The 24,499-nt window shown below is 43.2% G+C and overlaps 1 protein-coding gene across 3 annotated transcripts in view; it reads left to right on the top strand.

The window, feature by feature from the left end:
- GARNL3 (GTPase activating Rap/RanGAP domain like 3) overlaps positions 1 to 24,499 on the top strand; it is a 706,353-nt gene that overhangs the window by 501,575 nt on the left and 180,279 nt on the right. For all 3 annotated transcript variants that reach the window (XM_029613069.1, XM_029613070.1, XM_029613068.1), the window contains 3 exons: positions 7,545 to 7,571; positions 12,240 to 12,315; positions 22,938 to 23,036. In XM_029613069.1, coding sequence (XP_029468929.1) covers positions 7,545 to 7,571; positions 12,240 to 12,315; positions 22,938 to 23,036 — 202 coding nt within the window. The remainder of the gene's footprint in view (positions 1 to 7,544; positions 7,572 to 12,239; positions 12,316 to 22,937; positions 23,037 to 24,499) is intronic.

Here is a 24,499-nt window from a genome sequence, read left to right on the forward strand (position 1 = left end):
TCCCCCATTCCCCCCCCCCCCCCCCCCCCAAATCCAATATAGCTTCTGTCATAAGCTAGGCAGTAAGGCTAGAAGCCTACATTACACCAGGGGTGTCCAACTCCAGTTCTCCCGAGATAGATTTGCATGCAATGCCTCCTTTTATGCAAATCTATCTCATGTTTATTCATTGTGGATATCCTGAAACCTGGCCTGTTTGTGGCTCTCAAGGACCATAGTTGGCCACCTCCGCAGTACACACATTTTATGCTTCCAGCTAGAATGGTAAATTACCGTTCCAGCACTGGAAGCACAAACTGTGTTTAGTTTACACTTCCAGTGCTTTGGATTCTGCGTTAGCGGGGCCGGGTAATTTGTGGCCTCAGTGGGGAGGTTATAGTGCTTGGGGGGCTTTGCGTACTGGCGCTGGGGCTATGATGGGGGATGGTCAGGCTAGTTGTTTTCCTGGTGCTGGTTTTTCTGTGGATTGGGGAATGGGGGTTGGGGGTCAGGCTGCTAACATTAGAGGTTTATGGGACAATGTGGGCCAGTATTTTCCAGTAGCGGGGGAGAGTCTTGAGTTGCCTTGGTCTGGGTCATGCTTTCAGGGGAGGTTTCCTTCTCCGGGTGGGGGTAGCTGGAGTAGCCCCTCTTGTTATTGGCCACACTTCCAGCACAGCTTATGACAGAAACTGCGCTGGAGTGTGCCGGGAGCAAATAAGATTCATACCTTGCTCCTGGCAGAGAGTTTTAGGGTTTGGGGGATGGGGAAGGACCCGGAAGGGTGAGGAGGGTGCAGTGCAGCAAATTAGGTCCACAAGGCATGAGAGGGTCTGGTGGCAGCAGCAGCAGATTAAATAATGATTGAACCGGGGATAGGAGGGGGGAGGGGGGAGGGGGGCTACAGCGGACCACAAAAGCATATTTTTATTTAAGAAGGGATTAGGGGCTTGGATGAATGGGCTGACAAGGCACATATCACAGTTAGTGGGGAAAGCAAAGAATTGGGCCATAGGCCCTTCTACTTTTTCTTCATTTTTTAAAAAACATTACTTTATCGGATATCTAAGTAGGAAGTTATCAGGCCACACAAGGCCGGATAATTTATAAACCTAACCATCTATATTCAAACAAAGGTGATTAGGTTTTTAAGTTATCCAGCTATATGTACCCAGATAAGTTTAGGCAAGTATATTAAGTGGGATGTTTATCCTGCTGAATATATGGGAGAAGTTATCCGGATGACATTTTCACTAAATGGCTTGCTGAATTTTGGCCTCTTAGAGGGTAACTTTCAAAGGAGTTATGTAAGTGTAACATATTATCGTAGCAATTTTCAAAAACTATTTACTTGCTTAAAGTGCACTTATGTGCATAAAATCTATTGACAATTCAATTGCATATATTGTAGCAATTTTCAAAAGTCCACTTACATGTGTAAATTACATTTAAAACCCAATTTTAAACATATAAATCCTTTTGAAAATTACCCCCAGTGTTGCATCGGTATAGTGAAACAGACTAAGAAAATACAAGGGTCTGATTGGCAAACAGCATCATTCAGCCAATGTGACCATGGATGGATTTACCTTCCTCTTCTTGTCACCCCTGGAGGCAGCAGAAGAAGGTGGGGAGGAAAGAGGGGTCTCTCTCTAAGGATTTTATGACAGTGTAATATAGGTAGCCAGGACATACACTTCTCCCAGCATCTGCCCTTTTACAAAACTCAACACAATAACTATACAGCTTTATTATACATAATGACGAGGTGCCCAAGCCCTCAGAAGCAAGAAATAACTAACCCACAGTGAACATCCGCCACCAATCAGGAAGATGAACACCACTAGGCCACCCGACCTGTAGGTTACCAACATTACCCTATAGCTACTCCCACGACCCCTGCCGCTGCCCAGCAAGGAGCTGTACATGGGACAATTGCACCCAATTGTTCTCACTGGAACTCCAGACATGACCACCATCAAGTCAGCCAACATTCAGCACCAGGGTGAACACTAACCAACTCGGGCAACCCGCCACAGGCACAGATAGGAACTAACCTGTGACCCCCAAAGATGCAGCCAAGATCCCTAACACATCAAATTCTCCAAGGCCTCCTGAAATGTATTCAAAAACAAATCCAAACCAATAAAGGACAAGTGGACCTCATCATCTCAGAACAGACCCCTATCCAAATCCCATGACCACTTATGTCTGATATGACGTCCCCCCAATAATCCCAGCCAAGAACAAAACTGCTGATTGGCCTTTGCCCGGCTGCGCTGCCAGAATCTCTTGTCCATCTCAGCAGGCCTTGCAATCATGTCTGACCAGCAAATTACAGCAGCAGGTAACAGTTCAGAAATAGATATTATATCCTTCCTGCCCATGCTGATGAAATTGCATCCAGACATCCTAGCCCAATCATTACCCCGCAAATATATGATCAACACTTGCAGCTGACCAAAATGCTCCAGCCCACATCGCAAACAGGAAAACAATTATCCTAAAGCTTCCCCCTATGCCCCAGCCGATGAACAGTTGCACTGTGCTGAGACAAGTCCAGCTGTGACCCGTAAGCAGGGCCAGTGGAAGCACTAGACGAGCTAGGCCTGGGCTTAGGGCGCCAACCATTAGGGGGCGTTAGTGGCGGCAGCAGAGAGGAGTAGAGATTTGAATCTTCTCTCCTCTTTGCAACTGCTGCTTATGAGCCATGTGGGCCGCGAGCGGCGGCGACAAAGAGGAGTGGAGATTCGAATCTCCATTCCTCTTTGCTGCTGCTGCTCATGAGAGGTAGCAGTCAGGGCTGTGACCAGTGGGTGGCGCAACAAGGGAAGGAGGTGTCAGCACAACCGGGGGAGGTGCAAGACAGGAAGTGATTAGGGCACCTAATCCCCATGTACCAGCCCTGCCCATAAGGATGCCCACATGCATGCCTATATGCCCACACAATGTACAAATGTCCAACAATCCATGCAGTCTACCCTCAGCATGCAAATCTGCAAAGAGAAGACAATTAGTAATGATGCACACATCAAAAAGGTCTGGATGCACATAAGCACAAAAGCCCGAGCAAGCCACTGACTTGCAGCTTCAATTCTGAATGAATGAGTCCTGAACCGACCTACATCCAAATCAAATGCGGATAAACCCAAATGCAACATTATCTCAATGGACTAAAAATTGAGATCCACCCTTCGGCCAAATCTGACTAAAAGCAATGGAATTGGCAACCGGACAGATACGTAAACCTGGGACAGCTCGAAGGACCACCGACGCGCCTTTATCCTCTTTATCAGTTTTAGACCTAGGAACATAAAGGATAAGTGAATCACTGCACAAGGTAACATGCTGGGCTTACAGTCCAGAGGATTCCGCTCCTTTTGTCACCTTGGCCACCTGCTCACTAATCCAAAAAGCTCCAAAAGATGCAAGCACAAAAGCTAAGCGGAACAGACAGCATTCATATTGCAACACAAATACCCAACATCACATCCCATAATCTGAGTAAGATATCATGGACCTAGGTACATCCTCCCACAATTCCAAGAAAGTTACCAATACTGGGGCCTCTCTAACAGCCCTTTATCACCTGACTCTACCCCATCTGCAGACTAAGCACGCAAGGAACCCGATAAGGAGGAAGACAATGAGGAATCAGAAGAACTAGACCTATCCCGCTTCTTTCTACACTTAGACTTGTCATGCTTCTTAACCCCTGAAGAATCGCTTGACTTACCTATAGCAACCAGAGGCTCCCCCACTACCGCTCCACCCTCTGACAAACCCACAGAAATAGGCACGGAAACAGACTGAACCGATGCTTCACCCGCCCCAGATGAAACACCAGTAGTCAACTCGCCCTGCTGTGCAGTGCACGGTTCAACCTCTCTCAGTGTCTGGATCAAATGAATGCATTGGCCGTCGAGACACTGGGTGATTTCGCCATCCTTCCTGCCATGAGGGACCTGGACCATCCACAGATTCACGCGTGTGAAGGAACAGAAGCAGCCAAAGCAGCAGGCCCAAACAGCCCTGCTGACCCAAGACCCCCAACAGCCACCCTCTGTTTTAGGAAAAGGACCCCAACCCAAAAATAGCCGGGGGTAGGCCGTCATGCTCCCTGACCCAGGTTGCCAAATGGAACTCCACCCACATCAAAACCGGACAATGAGGACTGCCGGTGCTGCCGGCAGTCCTCATTGTCCGGCGCTGCCGGTGCCAACAGACCACTGGCGCAGCCTCTTACCTGCGTCCCGGCCATCCAACCTTCCTCTGGGATCCTTGCTACAGCGGCGAGCTGCTGCCGCCGCGTCTCAACTGCCCAGGCCTTTCCCCGGACGCATGGTGCCTCTGACGCCGCCGGCTCTGAGCCTCCCGGGCGTCCCCTACCTCGCGCGCAAGCCAGGACTCCGCCCCTTAAAGGGGTCGCGGCGGGAAATCCAGGCCCGGCCCCAGCTGACATCAGAATCCCGAGCCTTCTTATGGGAGTTTCCCCGGTTGTTCTGCGACTTGGCAACAAGTCTACTTGCTGTGGTGAAGTACTTTGGCTTCGGTGGTTCCTGTATCCAGTGTCCTGTTCCTGATTCCTGAGTCTGTTCCTGTCTCCAGAGTCCTTCTCCTGCCCTCCACGCCTTCATCCTGCTCCAGCTCCCATCCTTGGTCTCCTTCAGACGGATTTCCTGGCTTTGACCTCGGACTGGCTACCGGCGACTCCCTGGCTTCTGACTCTGTCTGGACTGGATATCTGTGACCCTCTGGCTTCTGACTTTGGACTGGCTATCGGCGACCCTTGGGCTTCTGATCTGAGACAAGTCTTGGACGACTCCGCTGACACTTCAACTCTCTTCACAGGGTCCCACCTAAGACCAGCCGGCCCCCGAACCCAAGGGCTCAACCTGCGGGGAACGGGGTTGGTATTGGTGAAGCTCCAGCCGGCCCTCTGCACCAGCCCAGCCTCGCCTTCTAACAGTGGGGACCTGCAGAGGTTCACCCTCGTAGGTTACGCCAACCTCACCTCGGGCAAGGGGTCCACACTCTTGTTCGTTGCCGTAACAGATTGGCAACACAGATGGCCAATAACAAGAGGGGCTACTCCAGCTACCCCCACCCAGAGAAGGAAACCTCCCCTTAAACCATGACCCCAACCAAGGCAACTCATGACCCTCCCCCGCTATCGGATAATACTGGCCCACAATGTTCCATAAACCTTTATCGTTGGCAGCCTGACCCCAACCCCCATTCCCCAATCTGCAGAAAAACCAGCACCAGGAAAACAACTAGCCCGACCATCCCCCATCATAGCCTCAGGGCCAGTACGCAAAGCCCCCCAAGCACTATAACCACCCCACTGAGGCCACAAACTACCCAACCCTGATAATGCCGAATCCAGAGTACAACCAACACAAAACTCATGAGCTCGCCCCTCCACAAAGGCAGGAAGAGAAATGCCCGGCACATCAGCAGGAGTCGGCTCAGACAGACCTGCAGCAGAGGTCACAACTCAGCAGCAGAAACAATAAGCCCTGCATCAACAGCCCCCACTGCTCGGGGAGAAAGATGAAAGGGCCCAGTCATAGACCACGCCTCGTCAGAAGTTGCCGCATTCTCCTCCAATGAGGCTGCAGGAGGACCATGGCTGCACACACGAGAATGCATACCCTGACCTCCTGACACACCCCAGAACTTGTGCTCTCCCCAATTGGCAGCACTGGCAGGCCTGTCTCTCCCCCAGGACCAGCAGATGGAAACTGCATGCCGTCAGGCACACTTACCAGAGGGATTCCTGGATCAGCAACAGACCCCGGCAGGCTGCTTCCGCCAGCACAAGCCACTGTCACTGCAGGACACAAAACCTTCCTGACCTCCTCGTTAGCCATCACCACCTCCTCAGACTCCACAGGACCAGACCATGAACCAGAAAACCGCCGAACATCCACCACATGCTGATCATGCAAAACAGCGATGAAGCGGTGGCAGACACAGCAGGCAAAGCCACTTAACACTGCTGCACAAACTCCTCCCTCTACAATCCTACCTCACGCCCGGGAACCAATCTGCTCCCAAACCCTGAGTGGTTTGAATTCAAACCACAACTGCTCCTAACACCCCCCCCCCCCCCCCCCCCCCCGGCCTGCTCGCAAAGTGAGCCTGGCACTATATTACTATGGGCAAACAGATACAAGACCTGTCTGCCCCTCCAAAGTGGCAGGGAATGGGGAGAACCACCTACACTAATGATACACCTCCTCCTCCAAAAGGCGACCCTCAGATTGAGCGGCAGTATCTCATTGAACCTGCCTTCTTAAAGGCACAGGTTATGCCAACTGTAATTCTGCAGTGTTTCAAATGCTGCCAGCTTGCTCCTGCACTTTTAAGGGGGATGGCTGTAAGGGGATTCTGCTGCTCAGGATGAGCAGAATTTAGAAGAAAGTACTGCTTGAACAAAAATGGAGGCATTTCTTTCAACCCATACCACTAGGTCAGGCCAGGTGGGAAATCCAGGCCTGACTGTGATATCAGACAATACAATGTTGCAAAAGAGATCATGAATGCCATTGGGATAGTAGACAATGTAATGGTTGCAAGATCATTACACCTAATCAGTGGCAAGTCAGCTTTCACAATCTCCAATGATATCATAGCGCACATCAGCTGCATAACTAAGTCCAATTCCAACTAAAATAGATGAATATACAATAGAAACATTTTACAATCTTTTTTTTTATAAAATGCAAGAAACTTTCTATCTGAACAACATGTAGTTAACAAAAAAGTTAAAATCAAACCCTTACAAAAGGTATACGGATAATATCATGATATTTAACACACTGCCTCCTTTTCCCTTCCCCACCCTACTACCTTTCCCCATATTTTATAGCTTTAAATTAAATCTTTGAGCTTGCCTTGAGGTTTTTCTTATTGGCTTTATTTCTTTGCAACTAATTAAGCAAAGCTTTCATTTGCTGTTCACCAGTCATAAACTGCTAGTCGGCCGATATTTCTCAAGAAACCTGTGCTGTAATGGTACAGAAAAGTTTTATGAATTGGGAATAAAGTTAGATTTGCCAACCAGCCCTAATCCATCTGGAAACCTGCAGTAGGTAGCATTTTTTTCATACTTCCAGGTCTAAGCCTTCTGGGGCTTGTTGCCCTGCCTTTGCCAATAAAAATGCAAGGCTCTATCAATAAAGTAACAGATGGGAACTCAGAAAAAACAGGTCTGGCTTAAACTGTCCCTGTACACATACAGTTAGATGACAGTTCTGATAAATGACTTGGCCTTTAACATCAGGACAGTGTAAGCCGGCCTCATTATGCTATGAAACCCATTGATAATGCAATGACATTCTAGTACTATGAGCATACATTCATGGATAGATAAGGATTATGTAAATGCTGGGCTTATTTCCAGAGTATGTGCGGGATCTTATATGAGTATGTGATTTTTTTTCTTGCGCTATTGCCCCATTTGATATTGTACTGGTGAGAAAGCTCACTAGCTTGGAACATGCAACATCATATTCTTAGTTGCAAAACTGATATTGCTTTATTATACTTTTCAACAGGACTTGCTGGTTTTAGAAGAGCAAGAGGTAAATAAAATGGATACATTTATGCTAACAAAAAAAATAATATCCAGAAAATGTTGTTTTGTATATTTTTCTGCCTAAGGGTGTTTGGAAGGTGTAAATGTTCATATATTTGTAACAATCTACAATCAGTTCCATATTAAAATGATATAATGTGACACGTAGAATGCACAGACATTATTTTTCAATTCCAAATAATAATGAGACAAACCAGGGGTCTGTACCTTGGAAGTGGTGCAAGATTCAAGGAAAACAGTTCTAGACTGGCAGAGCTGCATCTGGGCTAAGCCAAAAATCAGAAAAGAGGAATCTTTCCAAGTTGAGCATCGAAGGCAAACACAGCAACAAACAAAAACCCAGGACAGGAACCAAACAGGAATTAATTGCAGAAGCTGAGATCCAAAGCTCAGGTTGTTGTACCAGGCCAACAAGGAGTTATCCTTGAGCCACAAAATTTGTAGTTCAACCAATCAGAGACTGTGTACCTAGGAGCCAATGGGGAACTTGTAGAGGCAGAACTCTCTTTACAAAAGTAAACAGGAACAGGTTAAGGTTTACTAATGAGTAAAAAGGAACAGGTTAAGGTTTACTAATGAGTATAAAGGAACAGGTTAAGTTCACGCCGAGGGGTGGATCACTGGGCTAATGTACAGTACTGTGAAATCTCAGGTCCCTGGTTGTCTCTTCCTTTCAATTAAACTATGGCTTATGGATGTTAGAGAGCATACTTGTGAAACTCCAGAAGTACATAAAAGAAGTACAGGAGTATTTATCTGTAGTGGGGCAGGGAGAAAGTTCTCCAGAGAACAGGCATTTGTACAAGGGTAACCTCCAGATGCTCTCACAAATAAGACAATGCATACTGGATCTGTGGTTCTGAAAGAAAAGTTTCTACTTGGATAAATTGGTAACAATATAATGTTCCTTCCAATGAGATACATGAAATAGATGAATAGTTCAGTATAGGAACTGAGCAGTTCCAGTAGCTTGTACAGTAAATTTATTTGATTACATTTGATTGCCTTAACCAATATTAGCCTAAAGCATTGTCCCTCTTCTTAAACTTTTGCACAACTGTTGCTTACAAATAGGCCAATACAGAACGGTGCACTCGGCTGAGTGCACCGTTAGCCCCCGTTTGGACGCTTTTTTGACATGCTATTATTACCCCTTATACAGTAAGGCCAACCCCCCAAAACTAATAGCGCTCATCACATGCAAATGCATGTTGATGAGCCTATTAGGTATTCACCCGCAATACAGAAAGCAAAATGTGCAGCCAAGCCGCACATTTTACTTTCAGAAATTAAGTCCTGCCAAAGGCAGGCCTTAATTTCAGATGGTACCGGGCAAGTGTACAGAAATTCAGAAAAAACTGCTTTTCTGAACACCCTCTGACTTAATATCATAGCGATATTAAGTCGGAGACCCTAAAAATAAAAAAAATAAAAATCTTATTAAAAAATAAATAAATCTGCCCGCAGCCCGGAAAATGGATGCTCAGTTTTGCTGGCGTCCATGTTCCGAACCTGTGGCATTCAGCGGGTTCGACAACCGACGCTGGTAAAATTAAGCGTCGGCTGTCAAACCCGCTGACAGCCTCCTTATTAGCGCGGGCCCTAATTTAAATACTGAATCGCACACCCAGGAGAGGTGCCTGGGCATGCATTGGGAGAGCAGGCACTCACCTTGGAGCACCAGCTCTCCCGTGCAGTTTACTATATGGGCCTGATTGATACAACCCTGGAGAGTGAGCAAAGTCCACACAGGGACTTATCCAATCAGAGGGATCCAGATGTGCTGCTGCTATCTCATAACTTATACACTTCTCCAAAACTGTTATTACTTTTTCCCAGTTTAAAACATTGAGGTCAATATTAAAAAAAAACATACAATGGATAAATGATCTGGCTAAAGTTAGATAAGTTAACAGGAATATTCAGAGAAATAATACCACTAAGTATTCTTGAATAAAGTTATCCACATATATTTATCCAGATAACTTTGAAAACTAACTGACTATGGGCAGGATTCATCATTCCTCGCAGAATGATGAATCCCACGAAAAATGGGGCGGGGCGAAGGGGGGCAGGGCTGCGATAGGCCACAGCTGTTCGCACCGCGGCAGTGGGATTTCACAGTGAATAGTGACACAGTAAAAGGTGTAGCTATTCGCCGCGCTACTGCCGGTGATAATGTTCCTCACATTATTGCCGGCAGTGGTGCCATGGCGACACCTCCCCCTCCCCACCCTGACTCCTCCCCTCCAACTAATTTAAAACCTATCGCACATGAAAAGGCCCTTTTCGCATGCGATAAACCTTTAGTAAATAACCCCCTATGTTTGAATATCACCAGTTAGGCTTCAAAGTTATCCAGGTCACATGTACCCAGATACCTTTAACCTTAATCAGTTATATTCAAAAAATATAGCCAGTTATATTTTTTTACAGCTTGGCATTTATGATCATGCGAGCTTGGTATCTTGATCTCATACCTCGACCTGAGTGAGCCAAATGTTGGGCCTGTTGACTCGATCCCTGCAAGGCCCACCAAAGATTTAGAAATAGTCCATGCAGAATGCAACGGATTGACAACCCTACCAAAGTTTAATGGAAAACACTTAACTTTGACCCACTCCTCTTCCCCCTCCCATGAACCGTAAACTTCCCACCCCATCTGGCACCCTCCAAAACCCTCTGTTGTGCGATACACTCGTACTACAATCCAGGTAGCTTCCAGCATTGTATTAATGCTAGAAGCCACCAGTATCTCGGTACAAGTATACTGTGATCCTGGCATCACAGAGGATTTTGGAGGGTGCATAATGGAGTGGATGGGTTAGAGTTGGGGTGGCAGCTGGGGGGAAGAGGAGTGGCCCAGAGGTAAGTGTTCTTTGTTAAAATGGATGGGGGAGGGCAATGATCGCTATACTCAATTTCTAATATTTCTAAATCTTTGGGGGGACCCTGGGGAAGGAAGGTGGGATTAGGCCGACAGACCCAACATTTATTTCACTTGAGTGGTGGACAGCGCATCGGGCTGCCAGGCCCACTATGTTGTTGTTTTTTTTTCTTGCTCAGCATTTAACATGCTATATTCTTTGAACACATTCCCAACCAACTTTAATCCTGCTCTCGGCCATGTCTTGAGTTAGCCAAATATTAGAATTAGCTGTATAAATTATTCAGCTAACTCAACTCCAGCCCAGAACACTCCCAAAACACCTCACTTATTTTGGTAAATTTAATCCAGATAATGGCTTAACCAGATAAAATGTTTCTGGATAAGTTCCAGCGATATTCAAATCTTGGCATTTATCTGGATAACTCAACATTTATTTCAATAAACACCTTTTATTATTTACCTCCATGTTGATACTTTCTTTAGGGCAAAACATAAATATTTATCTATTCATATAGCCCCTATGGCTACTGCTCCCAGGAATTCCTCCTGGAAATGGTAGGGATGCCATACTAGATAGTCCTGCTTCTGGATCATGAGGGAAGAAATTTAGGCCTTCACAAACATCCTGCTGATTCCACTGGCATAGTGCTGAAGTTTTATCCTAACTCTCCAACACTGTCTCGCTCTATGGAGAAACTCAGAATTGTTCTTCCTCTCTCTATCCAAGAGAAATGAAATTTTCTACAGGGGTCTCATCACTCTTTCTACTGGCAGAAACCAAGTATTACACTTCCTAAAGGGATGACATCATTCTCTGTATTAAATAATAATATTTACTTTTTATCAGTAAGGCCACAGGGCTTTACATTTGGTTTTTTTTTCAAGTTAGTCCTTATGAAGCACCTAAATCGCAATAGAGATTAAATAAAGGCTCTATAGTCTCATTTTAAAAAATGCTCTGCCCTACTCAAGTACATGCATATCTTATTAGATTATCAATGGCATTTTGAATATGTAATGCACTCAACAATTGCAGGCAAATCATAATTAATAATAATAGTATACTTCTGATGAAATCTGGGGGAGGAATTAGACGTGATGTCTTGAAAGACGGGAGACAGGGAAAAACAGTAAAATAGAATAGGTTAAAGAGAAAATGACATTAAAAAATAAAGAATATGACAAAGGTCTGTGTAATACTATAACATAACTCCAGAATTCTCAATTTTAATCAAACACTCATATAGTTATTCTTACCCATCCAAAAGGTCAACTGTTTCTAGTCAGTTTATAAAGGATATTAGTATCCCTTATAAACCGACTTTAGCCATTGTTAAAAGCAAGAATAAATATAATATTAGCATTAAAATCAACAATAGAGGTATCATCGAAAATGATTTTCCTATGTGCCCTAGTTATGAAAGTACCTAATCAATCATAAGAAGCTGAAAATAAATTAGACATCTTTAAAATGTCTAAAAATCACAGATAATATGGAATTTACAGCTGAATTAAGGTCTCTTGACACACTGAGCTTATCCCACTGCTCTGAAGATATATGGCTCTCTACTGACTGATTAACTTGTAGGGTTGACTGCTATCTATGCAGCTCACCAGATTGGTAATTGAGAAATATGATTTTGTTTTAGAAATGTTACCTTACTGAACTGCAAAGGACAGTCTAAGAGATTCCAATATCTTGCTTCTAACAGGGTGATGAAGTTTAATAACTATATTTCCTAACTCCTGTCAATTAATCCCAAGGGTTCTGTAAATTTTAAGTTTGGAGTACTGTATGCCACAGACGGCCAACTTACTGATGATGAAATGTTCAGTAATGGTGAGTATCTGTAGTTCTTTTATCTTCTGTTCATTTCTTTGAATATTGCAGAAATACCCATTCAGATACTGATCTTTTAGCCATAGGGACATTTGTTTAAAGAGTGATCTATATCAGATGATCAGATTTACTGATCCTAGTTTTACCTGCACAGATCAAGGAGCGTTTATGATAAAACAAAAACAAAAAAACTTTTGTTTCATTTCACTGTTTATTTCCTTTTCTGTGTATTTTGTTTCATTTCATTTTTGTTTGATTTCTGTTGTTTTAGCACAGGAAATTTCACAAAATGAAACAATAAATGTTGTCTTTTTTAAATGATAGTATATCCCCTCACAAAGACTTTTTCTTTCCAAGCTAATTCCAAGAAAATTTAGAGTAACACTAGTTTGAGTTCACATACTCAATTTTGTTCTGCCAGTGCTCTTTTTTTTAGCTAAATTAATATTTAAATATTGACAAAAGTAGCCAAAAAGCACTATTTATTCTTTGAAGAATACATACCTGGATATCCACCAGACTCTCAGCCAAAGGTTACTTACATTTATATCATTGCTGTAACTTCCCTTCCCTGGCAACATTTTGTCATTAGGACAGAATAGAAAATTTCCCTTCAAAATGGGGCCTGTTTGTCCCATACATTACCAACAACTGAAATCATTAGCTCATTATTATCATTCATCATCAGAAACTGCAGAGAACTACAAAATGGCAGCCCAACTGGAGACACATGGTCCATTGCATGTTTTCTCAGTCTGCAGAACAGATATTTGTTTTAGCTTTGTAGATATTCAATTTCATCCTGTGCAAACGTCTTTTTCATATTCCAAAATTTCAAAGCATTGGACAAGAAAACTTGTCTAATCCAGACTTTTTGTAGTAAAACCCTTGGGGTAGATTTTCAAAGGGTAATGCGTGTAAGATACGCGCGTAACCCCCAAAAACCTACCCCTGCGCGTGCCGAGCATAGGCTCGGTGGTGCGCGCAAGCCCCGGGACGCGCGTATGTCCCGGGGCTTTCCAAAATGGGTGGTCCGGGAGTGGTCCTGTGTGCTCCGGCACAGTGCGCCGGCAGTCAGCCGGCGCGCACAAGTTACACCTGCCTCCTGAAAAAAAGGTAGGGGGGATTTAGTTAGGGCTGAGGGGTGGGTTAGATAGGGGAAGGAAGGGAAAGGTGGGGAAAGGTGGGGGGATGGAAAAAAAAGTTCCCTCCAAGGCCGCTCCGATTTTGGAGCGGCCTTGGAGGGAATGGGGAAAGCCATCGGGGCTCCCCTTGCATGCGCCGACCCTGGATTTTATAACATGTGCGCGGCAGCGTGTGCATATTATAAAATCGGATGTACATTTGTGCGCGCTGGGTAGCACACACAAATGTACCCTGCACGAATAACATTTAAAATCTGACCCCTTGTATCTAAATCAGAAGTTAAAGAAGGGGCCGCCTGGTGGCTTAGTGCCAAGTGCTGTGCACTGCCATGCCTGAGTACCTCCAGGCTAGCCAGAGCTGAGGTTGCTATAGAGTCTCAGTCAGGGTCCACATTAGCCAGGTTCAAGAGGGAGCCGTAGCCTATAGACCATGGACAAGGACTATTGCTGCAGTGGTATATAAAGTCCAATCAAAATATAATAATAATAATAATGGGGAGATAACATGTGGAAAACTCCCAGGCAATTGGGAATGAAGGCTCAAGGCACCAGCTCTCAGCTCCAGTTCCAAGTGAGCTGGAAGTAGAAAAGAGTAGGGAATTGTCAAGTCAAAAAAAAGACAAAGAAAGTCCTGTGAGATTGCAGATGTTCACATACTACAACATTTTTGTTGACCTTTTAATAAAAGTATCACAATCTATATAAATTCCATATCCACAATGTATAATTTATAAGTTCCCTAACAACATACATACATATATATATATATATGTGTGCATTCATTTGAAACAAAAGTGGAATCCAAAACAAAAGTGTGAGTGCTCGCAAATGAAATATTTTTAAATTTTTATATTTTAATGATCTTAGCATTTTAGACAATGTATTAAAAAAGTAACTTGGATCATTTTTGTAAAGCCAACTCTCTCCTTAACAGTCAACCCAATTCACCTGCTTTTAGAGAAAATCTCCACACTGTCACTTTGCTCTTAGCTATCAGTCTCCCTGAATCACTCTCAGAAGATGTTAACACAACAGTAGAAACCTGGAACAATACCGTAACCACAATTTTAGATGCAATTGCCCCCCCATATCTCACCATAAAACAAATCATATGGCTCCCTGGTATACACCAGAGTTAAAAGCCCACAAAACCAAACTATGACAAGCCAAACGCAAGTGGAGAAAACAAAAAACTCCTAGTCTTAAAACCACTATCACAGTTGTCTCAGAAAATATACTAAAGCTGTCCCTCTAGCAAAAAAAACCTTTTACTTCACGAAAATCCAAACAGCTGATGGCAATAGTGCCGTGTTATTTGCCATCGTAAAGAAATTAACATGCTCGTCCTCTCCCAACCTAAATACACTTAATAATGACCTCTGCAACCAAATTGCAAGACATTTCAAACAAAAAATAATCTATCTCCACAGATTTCGCAAACCTACCCTGCCCCAAGGATACCATACAAATACAAAGTGACAGTACCTGGTCTGCGTTCACCCCCCTGGACATAGATACCATCAATCGAGTCCTCAATAAGACAAAAATCTCCTTCTCCCCTTTCAATCCTTGCCACAGACAACTACTCAAATTACTAACTACATCCACATGTGAATTCCTCACTCATGTAATCAATCAGTCTCTGAGCTCAGGCATTTATCCAGACCACTTCAAACTGACCTCTGTCTTACCGATACAGAAAAAGAAAAATGAAGAATTCTCAAATCTTAATAACCTACGTCCAATTGCATTACTCATGACCCTGGCCAAAATCACCGAGTCCGCCATACTGTATCAACTCATTGAATACCTCTATGACAATGAAATTCTACACCCCAACCAAAACGGCTTTAGAAAAAACCATAGACTGAGACATTACTTCTGTCCTCCTTGGATACCATCCTAAGAGGTTTTGACTTTAACTAAGATTACATCTTAGTATTACTGGACATCTCAGCAGTTTTTGACACTCTGGATCACTCTATACTGTTCCAGCAGCCATCCGTGCCAGCATCCATCCAGCTTGTCCAACATCCTTCCAGCTTTTCCTAGCATTCATTCCAGCATTAACCAAGCCTGCACCAGCAATCATCCATTCCAGCACCCACCCAGCTTGTCCTAGCATTCAGCCATATCAACTTGCATAAGCCGTGTACAGCACTCATCCAGAACACTCAAACATTCAACTCATTCCTCTTCTGCAAGACAAATCCACAATGCATCCGGGTTTCCCAATTCCTATTCTGCAACATAGTCTATTCACCATAGGAAATGCAACTATCCAACCTCGACGTCGCAACTACAAAACCCTCATCCCTATCATGATCTCACCCATTATCCAACTTCTAGGCCTCACTCTATTCTCCCTGACACTATTTAATGCACAATCCCTCACCAAGAAATCTCTGATCCTCAATGACTATCTCCTAGACGCCAAACCAGACATCTGCGCCATCACAGAAACCTGGCTTAAACCTGAGGATATTGCACTAATAAATCAACTACCAACACAGCTCTATGACTTCTTTTCCCTTCCCCGACTTAAAAAAAGGGGTGGGGCATTCTTTTAGCAACCAAAAAAGATCTGAGGTTCTCACAACACCCAGCAAAATCAGATTCCAAACTAGAAATAGGCTTTTTTAAAACAGCCCAACTCCAAATCCTCCTTGTTTACGCCCCACCGGGCCTACTGGAATCAGATTCCTCCCCCATCATTGAAATAATTGCAACACACATGAATCTGGACTCCCCAGCTATAATACTAAGAGATTTCAATTTGCACATAGACAACCCCACACTCTCAACCAACTGTGAGGCTTTTCTCACCGCCCTTTCAGCCATGGGCTTCAAACAGATCGTCAATAAACCTACCCATAAAGCCGGCCACACTCTGGACCTTATCTTCGTAAACTCTGGTATCAATCATTCATCCCACCCTGTATGCAAGCAGGTTCCTTGTTCAGACCATGCATTAATCTCCGCCACCCTCACTCTGACAGAATCCAGTAACATACACCCCCCTCAACCATCATTCATCTACAGAAGGCCCTGCTCATCCATCAACCTCAGCAACCAGCTGGCTTTAGAACTCCCACTCATAAACCTCTCTGATCCCAATTCAGCCCTCCTCTCCTGGAGCAACATCACAGAGGCTATAGCAAATAAACTATGTCTACTATCAACAAAAAAGCTCAAGCCCAACTCTTCAAAAAAACAACCTTGGTTCAACAATGATCTTCGAATACTCAAACAGAGCTTAAGACAGAAAGAGAGTAAATAGCGCAAAACCCCCTGCCCCAGCACACTCGCTGCCTATAAACTAGCGCTCCACCACTACAGGAACTCCACCTTAAAATCAAAAAGGGATTTCTACGCTCATAAGATCCATGACCTTATCTTTGGTGCAAAAGCCCTATTCACCTACGTATCCAAACTAACACAAACCAACGTAGCAGATATCCCCAGCAACCAAGCACAACCCAAAGCTGACGAATTGGCTCTTTTCTTCCAAAGCAAAATCTCCAACCTCCTAACACAACTGCCTACTAGCACTTCCTCTCCCACTAGTACCTATCATCTCCTAAACAAAGGCATCTCTCTCGAATCATTTGATCCCATCACCGCTTCAGAGATCCAATCGGTACTAAAGAAAATGAAACCTTCCACCCATCCATTCAACCAAATCCCAACTAAACTTCTCCTGCTAATTCCTGACACCATCTCCAAAACATTGGCTGACATCATAAACTGTTCACTATCTCAGGGAATTTTTCCGGATGACCTTAAACTGGCCTTTCTCAAACCCCTCCTTAAAACACCAAATTTGGATCCTAAAGATCCCAACAACTTCTGCCCGATCTCCAACCTTCCGTTTATAGCAAAGATCATGGAAAAATTAGTCAATGCGCAGCTATCCGACTACATCGAAGATCACAAAATTCTGTTCCCCACTCAATTCGGGTTCCGTAAAGCTTTAAGCACCGAAATCCTACTCATATCCCTGACAGACCACCTTATCATGGGACTTGATAAAGGTCAATCCTTCTTACTGATTCTCCTCGACCTCTCAGCAGCATTTGACACCGTTAACCATTCCATCCTCCTCAACCAGTTGTCGGTCATCGGAATAACAGGAACTGCATTTGCTTGGTTCAAATCATTCCTTAGTAACAGAGGCTACAAGGTCAGAATTCACAATAAAGAATCCCCCCACTACAACTCCTCCCTAGGAGTTCCTCAGGGTTCCTCTCTATCCCCCACACTCTTTAACATATACCTTCTTCCACTATGCCACTTGTTAACCAATCTGAAACTAACACATTTCCTATACGCCGATGATGTCCAAATTTTGATTCCCATTAAAGAATCTATTACTAAAACATTTGAATATTGGGGAAATTGCCTTCAAGAAATCAACTGCCTCCTCACTAGCCTAAACCTTATTCTAAATCCTTCTAAGACTGAACGCCTTCTCATCTCGACGGAAAACAGTAATATCACTTTAAACCCACCAACCAACTCACTCATCACCCAAGCAAGAGACTTAGGAGTAATCATAGATAATCGACTGAATTTAAAATCTTTCATCAACCAAACTACTAAGGACTGCTTTTATAAACTACAGGTATTGAAAAGAATCAAACCTCTCCTTCACTTTCAAGGTTTCAGGATGGTCCTTCAAGCAATAATCTTCTCAAAGATAGACTATTGTAATTCTATCTTACTAGGTCTCCCTGCCTCCTCCACCAAATCCCTCCAGATGCTCCAAAATGCGGCAGCCAGAATACTGACCAACACCAGTAGAAGAGACCACATCACTCCCATTCTCAAAAACTTACACTGGCTGCCAATACATTTCAGAATTATTCATAAGTCCATCACCATTATCTATAAAGCCATTCATCATCATGCTCCTCTTAACCTACAAATCCTGCTCAGACAACTTACCTCCTCCAGACCCATTAGAGAAGCTTACAGAGGATCACTACATGTACCACAAACCAAATCCACACATTATCGAGCATTTAGAGACTGGGCTTTCTCTACAGCAGGACCTTCGATATGGAACTCCATTCCCCCTCCCCCCCCCCCAATCTGAGACAAGAACCATGCCTTCTAACATTTAGAAAAAGGCTTAAGACTTGGTTGTTTAAACAAGCCTTTCCAGAACCTAACTGATTCCCAGCATCAACTATAGAAAGATACTTCTGAATACTGTAAATAATTATACCTCTGCCTGTTAAGTTACTATGGCTTTGTTTCTTCTTCCCCCATTTGAACAGCCTTGTTTTATTGTAACTGCATTGATTCTCTTCACTTGTTCTAGATTCAAATTTATTACACCCCCTGTTATTTGTAAACCAGCATGATGTGATTGTATCATGAATGCCGGTAAAGAAAAACTCTAAATAAATAAATAAATAAATAGATAGATAGATAGATAGATAGATAAATAAATAAATACATATACTGCTATCCAGACTACAATCAATTGGTATCTCAGACATAGTTTACAATTGGTTCAATTCCTTTCTCACTAACTGACAGTGCCAAATTTATTTAGGAGCCTTCTCATCTGCACTCTATTCCATCCCCTCTGGTGTGCCTCAAGGTTCGTCACTTTCCCCTATTCTCTTCAACATCTACCTTCTACCGTTATGCTACTTACTAGATAGCTTAAACATCCAATTTAAAATATACGCGGATGATATACAGTTCTTTATCCCTTACTCAACCTCATGGTTTTATCCCCTTTCACTCGTCTTTCTGTACATACCTACAATAAAAGTCTGGCTTTCACATAACTGCCTAAAACTCAACACCTCCAAAACTGAAATAATCTACCTGTCATCCATCCTTTACTCTAACAATGGTCCTCCTCCCACACTTCATCTAAACGGCTCTCCCCTTCCAATCATTAATAGTGTGTAACCTTGGAGTAATTATCGACTCCCGCTTCTCCGTGAACAATCACATATCCACTTTGGTAAAAAGTTCCTTCTTTAAACTACACATGATGAAAAGACTTTGACCAATTTTACAATGATTTCAATGATTTCAGAACACTTCTTCAATCTCTAATTTTCAGCAGTCTGGATTACTGCAATGCATTGCTTATTAGTCTCCAACAAAATGCCCTCCACCCACTTTAACTGATCCAGAATGCTGCAGCGCACGTTCTCACAGGAACCTCTCACAAAGAGCATATCTCCACTATTCTCTACTCCCTATACTGGCTACCAATAGACGCTAGAATAAAATACAAAATACTTACGTTGATTTATAATCTATTGAATGATGACACCACCTCATGGTTTAGCTCACAGCTACATATTTATAAACCGGTTAGAAGCCTCCACTCTGCAATAAAAACCTTCTAGAAGTACCTACCATCAAGACTGCATGTTTAGACATAACCAGAAAGAGAGCTTTTTCGGTAGCTGGACCCCTACTCTGGAATTCGATCCCAGACAATCTTAGAAACTCCTCTAGTAAGAAAGAATTCAAAACGAACTTGACAACTTTTATCTTTTTGAAAAAGCATTCCCCAGTAAGAAATAATGACTCACTACCCATCACCTTTCCTGACTAGCTCGTTAGGCCGGAGACCCCCTTCAATATCCTTACTACATGTCTGTTTTTGACAATCCAATTAGAATCTAACTCTTTTCTCCTTTGATTTTAATTATGTTACCTGTCCTTATGATTTTAATTTAACTCAAACCTTTTAATTTATTTTCTTGTATTACATACCTTTGTCTATATTTAGTATTCTATTTTGTTTTTAATATGTATGTTCACCTTGTAAACTGTTTTGACTACCTCCCAGTAAAAAAACGGAATATAAAAATTGTTTAAATAAATAAATAAATTAGCTTGTTGAATTGCAGAACAAAGCCATCACTAGTCTCATTTGATCTGTTTCTGCGAAAACAAACGGCCCCATTTTTCACAGAAACAGATCAAATGAGACTAGTGATGGCTTTGTCGTGCAATTTAACAAGATAAGTGCAGAGATTTTCTCTAAAAGCAGGCAAATTGGGTTGACCGTTAAGGAGGGAGTTGTCTTTACAAAAATGATCCAAGTTATTTTTTAATACATTGTCTGAAAGGTTAAGATCATTAAACTATAAAAATTTAAAAATATTTCATTTGGGAGCACTCACAATTTATATGTCTTAAATCAAAAATGGTATACACAGAATCCTGAGTCATAACCAGCGTATGGTTGTTGCTTATATTAGTGATTCCAGACACCAGTGTACATTGTAACAATATAGTTCTCCGATTGGTGATTGTTTAAATACTTTTTCCTTTAAAGCCATATTACTGAGGTCAGCACCATTTTGTAGTAGGAGCCCATGGGGCAGGAGTAAATAGAGATCATTCCTGCCCCTTTAGGCCTCAGAAAGGTAAGGGGGCAGCAAGGGATCACTGGAGGGCTGCAAGGTAGCATTTCTTTTTTATTTTTAATTTAATATTTATTTTGGTTCAGCAAATGAACTGAACAAAAAAAAAAAAAAGAACAAAACAAAACATTAAACAAACTGTATCCCCCCTCAAAAACACCTTTAAAATGAAAAAAAACCCCATTCCCCTGTACATCCCTAATATATATCAAATGCTGCTACCATTGTTATCCTTCCATGTAGAAAACCTCAAAGCTCAGCATCTTTCTATTCTGCATAGTGAAATAATGCATTCTCTCATATTGCCCAGCAAATCTCTTGTGTTCTGTCCTTTTGGTCTATTTACTAGAAAAAGTCTGGCTGCATTTGCTAATGATTTGCATTTGAGCACTGATGTTTACATTTCAAAGCCATTTCCATGCCTAAAATAGCATTTTAGGGGTGGAAACAGGGTCTTTGACAATTGCTATCCTATCTGCATGAAAAAATAAATGTGTGGTGCCAGTACACACATACTTTTCCATGCCAAGCAAAGGAGTTTCTGGGTGGTGGAGACTGGGTGATTGCAACACTTACAGTATGTGCATTCATATAAATGTATAATTTTGAAGGGAAAAAGTACCTCTCCAAATAGCAGGTACAGTTTTCCAGCTCAATTTTCAAAGGGGACTTTTTCCCTTTGAAAATTGAACTGGAAAAAGTCTGTGGGTAAAAACTACCTGCAGGCTTTATGCTTCTCCACATTGTTTGTTTGAAAGCTTTCCCCCTGCATTAGCTTAAAGATTTTACTTTTAGTATAGCTGATTTCAATATTCTAAACACAATAACACCTTATATAATTAATTATGCAGTTTATTTCATACTTTATATCAGGGCTTCCCAAACGTTTAGCCAGTGTGACCCCATTTTAGCAGTTGAAAATTCACACGACCCCAGAGGACAGCCAAACCTAATTTGCAGGGGTGTAGTTTGCCTTCAACAATCCCTCCACTCACCATTCCTGCACTCCAACTGATCCCCTCTCTCAACCTCCATCCCCCTCCAGAGGGCCTCTCAACCTCTGCCCCTCCAGCTGATCCCCTCTGACGTCCCCTAGTTCCTCTCCCCTTCCCAGCCTAGCCTCTCGCTCATCCACTCCAGCTTTTTACATCCTCCCCACTGAACCTCTCTCACCTCCAAGCCATTTTTGTAACCCCAACTGATCATCTGTCATCCCCTTCCTCTCTCTTTTCTCACATACTCCCCCCCCCAGTTAATACAGTCACCCACCCCTAGCTCCTTTCTTGCATCCCCCCCTCTCACCTTCCACAGCCAATCCCTCTCTTAGTGATTCAACCCTCAAACCCTTCCTGTATCTGATCCCTCCCTTCAAACAGCCCCCATCCAAACATCCCCTTGACTAGGATCAGGAGCAGCATTTTCCTTAGGGCCTCAGGCGATAAGTGGATGACATCTAATGGGAAGAGAGGGCAGGCTGATGACAGGGGCAACATTTTTCTCTTAGGTAAGTTCAGTGATGGGAGAGGATAGAGAAGAAGTGACAACCTGCACAGACCTGTGCCCACTCTTCCCCAGTGGCTGGTCCAATGCCTGATGTTGATCTGCAACTGGCAGCAGCATTAGCAATGAAAGTCAGCACAGGATCTGTGAGCCAGTAAAACCCACAGGCCCTGCAGTGGCCCCAGTCCCTCCTCACACATGGCTTCCTGTTAACGTGGAATCTCAAGTGAGGGCGGGAACATTGCAGGACCTGAGAGAGCAGGCTAGCTCAAAGATCCCATGCTGATTTCCACTACTTCTGCTGCTGGTGATGTCTAGAAAGGCTGCCCTTTGAGGCATTTGTGACCCTGGCTGGAGGTTTTGTGACCCCATTTAGGGTCCCGACCCACAGTTTGGGAAGTTCTGCTTCATTTTGTGTTCACAGAACCTCGGGGAGAATCTGAATTAATTTATTAAGGACATGGAAATGAAAGGAACTACATTCTGAAGTCTTCCATTTCCAGTTGTGTATTGCATTGTGATTTGCTATTTGAATCTTACTGCTTAGTATTCTGTCTTTTCGTTTTAGAAACTGGAAGTGAAAGCTTTCAGAAATTATTAAATCTTCTGGGTGATACAATTACATTGAAGGGCTGGATTGGCTATAGAGGAGGACTTGACACCAAAAGTAAGACACACATTGAAATATTTGATGATGGCTGCATTGTCATTTTCTTTTCTTGATTATTTTGTATGCTTCTTCTTTGTCCCTTTCACCTTTTTTCTGATTTAACTGAATTCTGTAGGCAAAAGCTTTTCAAACTTGTCCAAGGAACTCCACCGCTAGTCGGATTTTCAGGTTATCTGCAATAAATATGCCTGAGATAAATTTGAAAATGCTGGGCCTCCATTGTATGCAGATTTTAGAGATGTACATTCATTTTACCTGAATGGAAAAATGCGATAAATGAGCAAATTTTTGGTTTGTTCAATTCTGAATGAACCAAAAAACTAAACAAAAATGGACTCATTCAAAAAAATCTAAAAATTATTCAGATTAATCCATTCTTTTTGTTCAGAAATAGTACACACTAGCAAATAGCATGCACTATTTACCGGCACATTATCCCTAATGGGCTAACACTCTAAGTTCATACATGAGGCAATAGAGTGTGGCATGACTTGCCCAAGATCACAAGGAATATCAGCAGGAACATAGAAACAGCAGGAAAAGAAAGTATGGCCTATCTAGTCTGCCCATCTGCCCAACTAATTTAGCTTTACAATTCCCATCACTCCCTTAGAAATCCTGTGTTTATCTCATGCTTTCTTGAATTCATATACTGTTTTGTCTCCAGCACCTCCTCTGGAAGGCTGTTCCATGCATCCACTATCCGCTGTGTAAAAACAATATTTCCTAAGACTACTCCTGAGTCTACCCCTTTTCATCCTCATCCCATGACCCCCTAGTTCTAGAGGCTCCTTTCAGTTGAAAGAGGCTTACCTCCTGTATAGAGAAACCTTGGAGGTATTTAAATGTCTATCATGACTCCCCTATCTTGCCTTTCCTCTAGGGTATACATGTTTAGATTTTGTGTGTCCCCATATGCCTTAGAACAAAAACCACTGACTATTTTATGTTGTAAGTTTGACATGTTTGTGGACTCTTGGTTGCTGTATTGATGACTATTCGCATGGGAAGGGGCCCCATGGGGAAAATACAGCAATAGGCTAACTCTTCAGTAGTGACCACAGAGAGAATAGAAGCTTTATTATACAGAAGTTGGCAGCCAGTGGAGTAGGTGTCTGATGATTAAGTTCAGCCAGGCACTGAGTTGTATCAAGTGCAGAGAAGGTCTCACCAGAAGCTGGAAGTGAAGGGTCCGGTAGTGGTCCGCGGAGCGGGGTAGACCAAGAACCCAGTCACAGATTACGTAGTCAGCGATGGTAGATCCAGTAGTGGTCCGCGGAGCGGAGTACGCCAAGAATCTATTCTGTGGTGAGACAAGGCAGAGAGACTGAAGAGAGAAGGTACTCACGAAGGCTGGTAGCTGTAGGAGAGGTGGCCTCCGCAGCTCGGAGGTAGAGATGATGCAAGGCCCGGAGTACTGGAGCCAAGATATCCTCTGTAGATGCAGGTTAACCCAGAAG

The sequence above is a fragment of the Rhinatrema bivittatum genome, chromosome 8 (genome assembly GCF_901001135.1).
Source record: "Rhinatrema bivittatum chromosome 8, aRhiBiv1.1, whole genome shotgun sequence".
In the NCBI taxonomy this organism is placed as follows: domain Eukaryota; kingdom Metazoa; phylum Chordata; class Amphibia; order Gymnophiona; family Rhinatrematidae; genus Rhinatrema; species Rhinatrema bivittatum.